The 11,206-nt window shown below is 44.4% G+C and overlaps 1 protein-coding gene across 3 annotated transcripts in view; it reads right to left on the reverse strand.

Moving 5' to 3' along the window:
- itpr3 (inositol 1,4,5-trisphosphate receptor, type 3) overlaps window positions 1-9,801 on the reverse strand; it is a 341,844-nt gene extending 332,043 nt beyond the window's left edge. For 2 of the 3 annotated variants that reach the window (XM_070858942.1, XM_070858940.1), the window contains exon 1: window positions 2,461-2,775. In XM_070858942.1, coding sequence (XP_070715043.1) covers window positions 2,461-2,549 — 89 coding nt within the window. In that variant the 5' untranslated portion in view covers window positions 2,550-2,775. Of the gene's footprint in view, window positions 1-2,460; window positions 2,776-9,187 lie in introns of those variants that run through there. The other variant, XM_070858941.1, reaches the window with a different exon arrangement.
- Window positions 9,802-11,206: the final 1,405 nt, after the last annotated feature.

Genomic DNA, 11,206 nt, shown 5'->3' on the forward strand with positions numbered 1-11,206 from the left:
TATATGGAACAGATTTAAAATTGAGTAATTAAAAGTTAGGATATTCGGGGACAAGCATAGATGGTATAGTACTACTGCCAGAACACACGCAAGATTCGATGTAAAGTGAAAATGGCATTGTCTCTACGCGTATTCCAAAAGCAGAAGGAACAAAGTTGTCATGCGATTTTCTTGAAACGCATCCTGGCTACTTTGTTGTTGCCCACCCTGTGTGTCCCTGGATTCAGTTTAGAAAATATGGTCAGCCTACAATATCTAGACATCCCCAATGATCTCTCAGCTTAATACTCTAATTATGGTGAATCAAATCACTTATAATTTCCACCATGTTTTGCACTTGCCACTGCATCTAAAGCAGGACTGTTACTTTTTAAATGAAACAGAATATTAAAAAGTCTGGTGAGCAGTTTTGTTTGTAAACGATTAACAACATAAATCATGTTGAACCCCTTGCACATGGGGTCACGGTGATGAAAGGAACATATGATTCTTCCCCCACTAGAGACTAAAAACACGTCTTGGAGAGAGCGCCCCTTTAAAATCACCATTGCTCCAAAGTCTGTGACTCACTGTTATGCAGCCCCTACAAAGAATTTCACTGTTCAAAATGTGCCAACTGTTTTTGCAGGGCGGGGTCGAAAGAGAGCAGTGTGCAGCCCAGGTGAACAAGAAGTGGAAAATGAAAGAAAATAAGCAGATTAGAATACATTCAAAATAGCAGGGATTTGTATCACCCCTTCTCATGTCCTCGGGACATTCAGTGCACTACATTTCATCAAAAGACAAGAACATTGGGAAAAAGAACAGAAAATGCTGGAAATCTCAGCAGGTCAGGAAGCATCTGTGGATAGGAAGCAGAGTTAACGTTTCGGGTCGATGAACTTTCTTCAGAACTGGAGAGTATTCGGAAAGAACAGATTCTTAACAAACACTGAAAGGGGTAGGGGAGGAAAGAACAAAAGGGAAGGTCTGTGGTAGGGTGAAAGACAGGAGAGATTAGAGAGACAAAAAGGATGATGGGCCCACTTCAAATGGTAATGCTAGGAGTTAGAAAAACATTAGTCAAGATAGAGTGTGAATGGCGGGATAATGACCAACTGCCATTAGAGACAAGGGAAAAAAAAGAAACAGGCTCTGGGGTGGTGGGAAGGGAGTCAAAGATTTGCAGCAGTTACGGTCTGAAATTTTTGAACTCGATGTTGAGTCCAGAAGGCTGTAAAGTGCCGAAACAAAAGATGAGGTGCTGTTCCTCAAGCTTGCGTTGAGCTTCGTTGGAACAGCATAGGAGATCGAGGACAGAGAGGTCAGAGTGGGAATGGAGCGGAGAATTAAAGTGACAGCCGGCCGGAAGCTCAGGGTCACACTGATGGACTGAACGCGGTGCTCCGCAAAACGGTCACCCAATCTACGTTTGGTCTCCCCAATGTAGTATACTCTACGCACTGCACATCATGAGCAGCAAATACAATATACTAAATTGAAAGAAGTACAAGTAAGTCACTGTTGCACCTGGAAGGAGTATTTGGGGCCCTGGATAGTGGGAAGGAAGGAGGTAAAAGGGCTGGTGTTGCATCTCCTGTGCTTTCATGGAAAGGTGCCATGGGAAGGGGAGGGGATGCTGGGGGTGACTGCGGAATGGACCAGGGTGTCATGGAGGGAGCGAGAGGGGAGGGGAGGCCAAGATATGATTGGTGGTGGGATCATGCGGGAGGTGGCGGAGGATGATCCGTTGAACGTGGAGGCTGGTGGGGTGAAAGGTGAGGACAAGGGGAACGCTGTCATGGTTCTGAGAGGGAGGGGAAGGGGTGAGAGCAGAGGTGCGGGAAATAGAACGGACACGGTCGAGGGCGGTGTTAACCACGGCGGAGGAGCATCCTCTATTGAGGAAAAAGGAAGACATGTCAGAGGCACTGGTGTGAAAGATGGCGTCGTCAGAGCAGATGCGACGGAGACAGAGAAACTGGGAGATTGGAATGCAGTCCTTACAGGATGCGGGGTGGGAGGAAGTGGGAAAGTTACATGAGGCAGAAATGCAAGCAGCGACAAGAAAAGTAATTGTGAGTACAATATTTCAAAGCTATTCTGAAAATCAGGACCAGCGATGTTAAAACCATACTGCACCTAGGCCTTAACTGCACAGCAGAAAGTAAATTTAAAGTGGTACTATTTCTCTTTTTTTAATCAACATAAATCTATAAAGCAATCATTCTACAACAACCTGTTACGATATTAACTTTCAACTCGACTGGCATTAACTTTCATAGGAAACCTGACGGAAGTTAGGACCCAGTGGAGTCACTGCGCTTTAAAGTGTTTGCCTTGCCTGCATATCTGATGAACTTGTACACAATTCATGAACACCTGATCAAAGTTTGCTTGAAGGTTTGAAAAGTGTCCGGATACACACCCGGGAAAGAGGGAGGCTTCTTGGTGAGCGCATGCGAGTCAGTGCTCTCTTACCCCAAGGTGCTGATGAAGCCATTCACCGAACCTTCCGCGTACAGGGAGACAATGTCCCCAAAGTGCAGAAAGCTTGACATTTCAGACATTGCGCCCTCCTATCGGGACAGGACCGCCGTCTCTCGTTGGAAGATGTACACCAGCCCGCGCGGGAAATTCATCAAGTGCTGCAGAGCCCAGAAAGTTTCGCAGAGGGTCGCAACTTCGCCTGCCGTGCCCTTCGCTATCTCTCCACCCGCACTGTCAACACACAGCCTGAGAGTCAGAAAGCAAAACTGAGCAGCAAATATTTGCATGAGCGCTCCTCCGTCTATGTGGCCACCTGCGTCCAATAGAAAAGGAGAGCAAAGCATACAGGAAGTTTTACAGTATCTGATGCAAACTTCTTATCGCCAAGTTGCAACACCCACTTTGTAACCCAATGTGAAACAAGAACCCGTCTCTTAATGTGTGAAACCAGTGAGCTTGTTCAGAGATCACTGCAAATGAAGAACTGCATTGTGTTAGAGGCATTCATGTACAATATTGGTCTTTAAAAAAACACACCGAAACGATGAAGCTCCCAATTACATTTAATATTTCAAACTAAAAGATTATTGTCTCAAACTACACAATCAGGTTGACGCACACATTTCCTGCTGGGTAACTCTCACTGTTGTAAAAAAAATGTTTACAAGAGTGAGTTTAATGAAACTTTCGTATGGTTTTAATTTCACCTCGAACTATACACATTCGTTAACTGTGGCAGAGATCTCGAATCAGCGAAAGTACCCGCCCATCTGAAAATGTTTGTCCCCACGCTGCCAATCACTATCCAATAGCCGGATCGGAAACGCTGGAAATCACCAACCAGCAATCCACACCAAATCAAGCAATCAAATCGCTCTTTTTTCACCCAAGGTTGCCAATAAGGAACTGGTAAAAGTCACAAACAAACCAATCAAGTTATTCCAAAATATGTCGCTTCTCTGAATACCAATGTTATTTCCTCAGTTAGCCCACTATATGCAAACCACAACTGCAAAAACACTGAAATAATTCCCCAAAATCTATAAACTTATCTAAATATTTGCCTCACTCCTGTTTGAAATTTGTCCAATACATTTTCCCTCTGAGATCTACCCTCAGGTGCCCAGGACTCGAGTTTTGCTCATATGTTCTTCCACTGGGCCTTCTCTCCAAGTATATTTTAGATCTCTTCATGCATGTGCACTGATGACTATCCAATGTCATCAGTGTTGGCTTTCCCAACCCACATGTATTTTTCTAAGCATGGCCTTTACCAATCCAGAGTGTTTCCTGCCGAGTTCGACACATCTCCTTGTGCTTCCCGCATCACCCACTCCAACTGCTTCTTCATCAGGCCTAGCTCATAGCACTCTGCTTCAACTTGAGTACTCAAGTTCTAGTCGTATCCTTCCCATTGGGATAGACCTGTCAATCTGTCAACCTGCCTGCTCCATCTCTCCTCCCCAGCACCGATTCCCAGGCCCATCTTCCATCTCTCCCTCTTCATGCAGACCTGCCTCCAGTTTTACTCCTGGTCGGTGCCCATAAGAAATGCAACAGGAGATGTCCTAAAGTATGAAAGCTCTTGGGGAACTTTGTCTGAAAATAATGCAAGGCTATCTGCAAGCATTTTTTTCCACTTTTTACATAAGAAGTTTGTTGTGGCATTAACTTTTTGTTAGAGCTTTTCACATTTTGTATCCAGCTAGCAGGAGTGTAACACCTGCAGGAACCTGGCATTTGATGATTCTATTAAAATGTCAGGTGAAATTTGCAAACTGAAATAACTTTAAAGATTTAGAATTTCTATGTCCCAAGGCAAAATATTGTATAATTACCAAGGGATTACATTCAGACATTTTTTACATACCGGCAGTCCTAAATAAGAGAGAAGTCAAAATATTTTTTTAAGTTTGTCTTTAATTTGTCCTTAATTTGTCTCTAAACATCTGTTCTTTGTTTCTCTTGCTTTGTGCTTTTGTTTCAATCACACACATAACTTGATTTCATAAAACTACTAGTGGCTCTCGTAGTGTTACTTACTGGTAATCTGGGACCTGGAGTGTGGTTTCTGACTGTCATCATCATCATAGGCAGTCACTCGAAATTGCAGAAGACTTGCTTCCACTCTGAAAGTGAGTTCTTAGGTGATTGAACAGTCCAATACAGGAACCACAGTCTCTGATACAGGTGGGACAGTCGTTGAAGGAAAGGGTAGGCGGGTCTGGTTTGCCGCACGCTCCTTCCGCTGCCTGCGCTTGTTTTCTGCATGCTCTCGACAACGAGACTTGAAGTGCTCAGCGCCCTCCCGGATGTTCTTCCTCCACTTAGGGCGGTCTTTGGCCAGGGACTCCCAGACGTCAGTGGGGATGTTGCATTTTATCAAGGAGGCTTTGAGGGTGTCCTTGAAACATTTCCTCTGCCCACCTGGGGCTCGCTTGCTTTAGGAGTCTTGTGTCAGGCATGCGAACAATGTGGCCCGCCCAACGGAGCTGGTCAAGTGTGGTCAGTGCTTCGATGCTGGGGATGGTGGCCTGATCGAGGACGCTAACGTTGGTGCATCTGTCCTCCCAGGGAATTTGCAGGATCTTGCGGAGACATCATTGGTGGTATTTCTCCAGCGATTTGAGGTGTCTACTGTATATGGTCCACATCTCTGAGCCATACAGGAGGGTGGGTATCACTACAGCCCTGTAGACCATGAGCTTGGTGACAGATTTGAGGGCCTTATCTTCGAATACTCTCTTCCTCAGGCGGCTGAAGGCTGCGCTGGCGCACTGGAGGCGTTATTGAACCTCGACATCGATGTCTGCCCTTGCTGAAGTAGACTCCCGAGGTCTGGAAAGTGGTCCACGTTGTCCAAGGCCGTGCCGTGGATCTTGATGACTAGGGGACACTGCTGTGTGGCGGGTCAGGTTGATGAAGGACCTTTGTCTTATGGATGTTTCGTGTAAGACCCATGCTTTTGTACGCCTCGATGAAGATGTTGTCTTACTATAGCTTAAACATGATAGCACATTGCCCAATACAAGTTCACTGAAGCAATGAAACATGAGTAACTCAAAATAAAATATTATACACTTTACTGTCACTGAAAGATACAGGCCTCATATTTTAATATCATTTGCCTACTACTTTAGAAAACTTGCTTAAGATATAAACATAGAAACATAGAAAATAGGTGCAGGAGTAGGCCATTCGGCCCTTCTAGCCTGCACCGCCATTCAATGAGTTCATGGCTGAACATGCAACTTCAGTACCCCATTCCTGCTTTCTCACCATACCCCTTGATCCCCCAAGTAGTAAGGACTTCATCTAACTCCTTTTTGAATATATTTAATGAATTGGCCTCAACAACTTTCTGTGGTAGAGAATTCCACAGGTTCACCACTCTCTGGGTGAAGAAACTTTCTTTCTCATTCCCTCCCAAAATCTGTTACTAGTTATGTATCCATAATTCTTGCCAATGCTGCAGTGCTCAAGAGGTTTGTTTTCCCATCATTCAGTCCCCAATGACCAGCACTAAACAGGTGGTCATTTGCCATGGTCTGGGCTTGGCAGGTTAACTATGCTCTGCATAGAGGCTTCATTAACATCCTCTCCCTGCCTCTCCCTGTTCAGTGTTGGGGAAACCTTTTCTAAAACTTCTGGAGAGGGAAGGAATTAGGACAATGCCCAACACTACCAAACCACATAATTCCACATCCTCAATAGTTCGACACCACTCCCACTGACCTGCAGCCTACCATCTTCCTGCGGTTTCTGGACATTAAAAAGGAGAAATATAAAATTCAATGCAGATCTAAACACACATAATAATCAAGGGCGTTGATTTACGAGTTTCACAAAAATATGGGACATAATCAGATCATTTAACCCCAAACCTACCACCAATACTCCCATCATAATTTGTAATTAAAACACAATCTTAGTTATTGAATCATAATAATTCAGTGGCTCAGATAATATATTGTGTGCTCCATAATATAAAACACCATATCCTCCAACTCACTGTGTGCTACACCATGGGAAATCTAGTCCAGAACAAAAACATACATTCCCTGTGTTGGCGATGGAAGAAGTGGATATGGAATTCAATAGTGGAGCTTCAATCAAGTGGACTGCATGGTGCCAAGCTTCTTGAGAGTTGTTATGACTGCTCCTATCCAGAAAAGTGGGGTTTATTCCATCACACTCCTGACTTGTACCTTGTAGACAGTAGATTGACTTTGAGAGGTCAAAAGATGGGCCACCATTGTCGTCACAGTGTTGATATGGCTGGTCCTGTTAAGCTTCTGGTCAATTGTGACCACCAAATTATTGATGGCAGGAGATTCAATAATGGTTATTGAGCCATTAAAGTTTGGGGGAGACGACTAGGCTTTCTCTTGCTTGAGATGGTTATTTTCTGGCACTTAGGTGACACAAATGTTATCTGCTACTTGTTAGTCCAAGTTTGAATGTTATCCAGGTCCTACAGTAGGTTGATAAGCTTCAGCCATGAACTCATTGAATGGCGGTGCAGGCTAGAAGGGCCGAATGGCCTACTCCTGCACCTATTTTCTATGTTTCTATGTTTCTATTATCAGAAGACTTTAATCATAGCAATTATGATTAAACATACTAATTGCTTTGTTTATTGCTGTTCGATAATGATTTGGCATATGTTACCACATTCAGATTCCTTTCTGCTTCACCTTTAGCTGTTTATACACCACCCGTGGCTTTCTGCAAATGGTGTAAGGTCTTGGATTTATGTGCATTTTATCTAACTCATATTATAGTTTCCTGGCAGCTTTGTCCACCTTGATGTGTCCACCCATACTACCCCCAGTTTAGTATTATATACAAACTTGAGTAAATTGATTGCGTTCCTGTATCTAAGTCATTAATGTAGATTAGGAACATTAGGAATTCAGCACAAAACCCTAGGGCACTTCACTCAGTAGTTCCCACCACTCTGATGTCAGTCCCCTAACAAGTATCTGGTCCTTTCTTCCCTTCAGCCAATCACTCATCTACACCACGGAGTTACCTTCAATTCCCATTGCTTTCAGTTTCAACAGCACCTTTTCATGGGATCAGAGCTGGCCTTATCTAATTGACATGATGGGAGTAGAGAGGCCACGTGAGAAGGCAAGATCGACTAGGTGGCTGTGAAAAAGGGTTTGGGAGTTTATATGGAGGGATTGATTAAGGAAGGATAGGAGGGCAGTAAAATCAAAGGAGAGCATGATGAGTTAAGGTGGACGTTGGAATTACCGCGGATGAGAAGTCGCTCGAGCAGAAGCTGAGGGAAGAAAGTAGTGAAGAAATTTGGTGAAAAATTTGGCATGATACTTGGGTGAGTAGTAGAGAATGAGGATTTTAAATGAGAAACTAGAGGGGTGGAAGAATGTGAAATGCTAAAAGGAGAAGGTATCAGAGGAGTAGGGGGGCAGACCAAGGTGTGATTTGGTAATACGAGCCACTGCGGCAGTTTGGGCGGGGCAAGTGGTGCAAGGTATAGCCAGAGGAAAGGTTTCATTTAGGCGGAAGGTGTCATCACCCCTCAGCCAGGTTTCTGTCAAGGCCATGATGTTGATGCAATTATCTGCATCAGCTTATGGATGGCAAGGGCCTTGTTCACAAGTGAACGGACATTCTGGAGGGAGATGCAGAGAGGGGTGGTGATCCACAGGGTCAACATTGGGAGGAGTGAGTGGGACAAGAAGGAAGTTGGTGAGATTAGGCCTTAGCAGGCTTGCTGGTGGGAAGGTCGGCGAGAGAATAGGATGGACCAGTTCAGGTTGCTACTCATAAGAAGGCAGCAGCGAGTTTATCGACAATGCCTAGAGAAGCACAGAGGGATGCAGTAGACTTATCTAAGAGGGAGTCAAGCCTGTGATGGCAGCTGCAGAATAGGAAGGTCAAGGAGTGCTGAAGAGTTAAGGTAGGGATTGGGGAGGGAAGACTATCCAAGAGGGGATAAATGAAAGGAGGTGTTACAGCAGGATAGAGGAGTCTAGGAGAGGTAAAGAGAAAAGAAAAAAAGGGGAAAATATAAGAAATGGGCTTGGGTCTGGAGCAGCAGCCAAAACACACTCACAAATGGACACAGGAAAGGTTACATAGATGTGGTTGCATAGGAAAATTAAAATAGACATGTCCTGGTAATAAATGGGGAATAGAGAGGAGGCAATAGGAGGGAATCCAGAGTTCGAATCAGATGTCCCCATTGGGATAAAGTTGATGGTAGGATGGAGTCAGCTTGGATCATTGACAAACTTATGTCCAGGTTCGGAGATGGGTGTAGAGGGCAAGTGAGCCAAGAAGCTATTTGAAGGGTAGAGTATCGGAGGATGCACTGCAGGAGGTATTTTCATGGGATTGAAGAGCCAGGAGGTGCACATAATCGATTGCGAGGCAGAAAAACAGAGGCGGTGGAGAAATAGACCTCGGCCCAGGAGAGTGAATTTCTAGCCGGGTACTACACTGTAGCTGAAGCTGTAAAAACAGTAGGACCAGTAGGACAGTCATAGGCTCAGCAGGTACCGGCAGTGGTGTGGGATGGGCTGTAGGCTAGTCAAAGTTACCATAAAATGTATTTGTGATTTCTTAAAAATTTCAAGAAAGTCCGTTAGTCACGATCTTGCCCATCGAAAGCCTTGGTTGATTATTATTTACTTCAGGTTATCAGATATTAATGCCAGTGTTGGCTTAGTGGTAGAACTCTTACCTTTGAGTCAGAAAGTCATAAATTTAAGCTCTACTGCAGAGACCTGAAAACATAATCTAGGCTGACACTTCAGTGAAGTACTGAGGGACCGATGCATTGTAGAAGCTGCCATCTTTTGGATGAAATGTTAAACCGAGGTCTCATCTGCCACTTCAAGTGAATGTAAAAGATTCCATGGCACAATTCAAAGAAGAGCAGGGGAGTTTATTTCTCATCCATCATCGTCAAAACAGATTATCTCGGACACTGATCTCATTGTTATTGTGTGAAGCTTGGATGCCACATTTTCCTAAAGATTACAGCAGTGACTACACTTCAAAATTAGAGGGAGGGCTGCTTTGTCAGAGGTGCCACCTGTCAGATGAGATGTGAAACTCAGGCCCTGTGTGCCTGCTCAGGTGGATATAAAAGATTCTATGAAACTTTTTCACAGCAGAGCAGGGAGTTCTCTTGGTGTCCAAGCCAACATTCATCCTTCAGCAAACAAATTAACTGGTCATTCATTTCATTGTTATTCCTGAAACTTGCTGTGTGCTGTTGGCTGCCGTGTTTCTCTACGTGAAGCACTTTCGGGGAATTCCTGAAGTTATGAAAGGCTCCAGACATGTGCAATATCTTTCTTTCTTCATGTTTCACTACCCCCCCCCCCCCCGCCCCCCGCCGACGATGTCCACCCGCTGCCTCTCTCTCCCACTACCTCCGATGTTTTCTCTCCCACAGAAGGCCGCGAAAATGTTTCAAGTAATGTAAAAGCTGGAAACAAATCCAGCTCCAGGCTCCAGCAGCAGAAAATGTTTCAGCAGCGGACTCCACGTGTGGTCCAACGTAGTCGTTGCGGGGCCCCACTTCCGATTCTGGTTTCGGGTCCGAAGAGAGGCGTCGGGGGCGGAGTCTCGAGGACGTAGGTGCAGAAAAAACACAGTGCAAATAGTCACTCTGCCAGAATATGCTGCACATCAATGGAATTGCATCCTTTGCATTTCTACTGGACAGAATGTGCACTGTAGAGGTTCTGCTCAATAAAACCTGATGGGTAAAAGGTAAGCGTTGAAATTATTTTTGTGGGGCCAGGACATAACAGTGATTGGAAAGAATCAGCTGAGTCCCCCAGATGTGGTCTGCTCTTTTGCCACATACAATTAAAAACACTTGGAACGGCACATTCCAAAATAAAGATGGTAGCATAGGAAACAGAACAGTCCAGATATCTGAACGCTGGATATCTGAAATGAGAACAGAAAATGCTGGAAACACACAGAAGGTCAGGCAGCATCTGTGGAGAGAGAAAAAATGGAGATAACATTTCAGGTCAATGACCTTTCATCAGAAATTGAAGACGTTAGAGATTTAACAATTTATAAGCAAGTACAGAGCCAGGAAATAAACAAGTTGGCTGTAACTACAGAGGTGGGAACGTTTCATATTCCATCAAATATTTAGTTCTCTAACAGTGAATAAAAAGTTTTTCTGCTTGGTGATTAATCAGAAGAATTGTGCTGATGGCTAATATGCAGTTCATTGAAAGAAATCAGGAACGTTAGACGCACAAAACGTTCAGATTTCCTTGTGACTGCCAGTCAGCAGAAGCAGTGTGGTGTCAGAGGGTTACTAATGATAGGAACACACTAGCGTTGCCGAAAATGGAGGATTGTTTTGTGGGATTGTGAAAGCCCCTCATCATAGTTTTAGTGTTGCCAGTTCCACTCTGATCATTCTCGTCTCACAGTTTTGCACGGATGTCCTTACGCTGCTGCCCAGTCAGCCGGAATTTCTCCCCCTTGTTCTGACCTTTAGTACTCATTGCTCTGTGCTAGGCTTGCTGGCCAGCTTTGGAGGAAGTTACAGCAGCCAGATACGCAGTCCCAAACTGTGACTTAAACACGTGAACTGTTATTTTTTTCTGTTGTTCCTGAAGCACTTGGTGATATAAAAGTGCCGTCAATTAGTGGTTCACTGTTGAGAATAGACAATTTCTGTGCCGTATATCCTGTGTAATCCTATGATGTTGGTTGAGGGATA

The sequence above is a fragment of the Pristiophorus japonicus genome, chromosome 17, assembly GCF_044704955.1.
Source record: "Pristiophorus japonicus isolate sPriJap1 chromosome 17, sPriJap1.hap1, whole genome shotgun sequence".
NCBI classification, from domain to species: Eukaryota; Metazoa; Chordata; class Chondrichthyes; family Pristiophoridae; genus Pristiophorus; species Pristiophorus japonicus.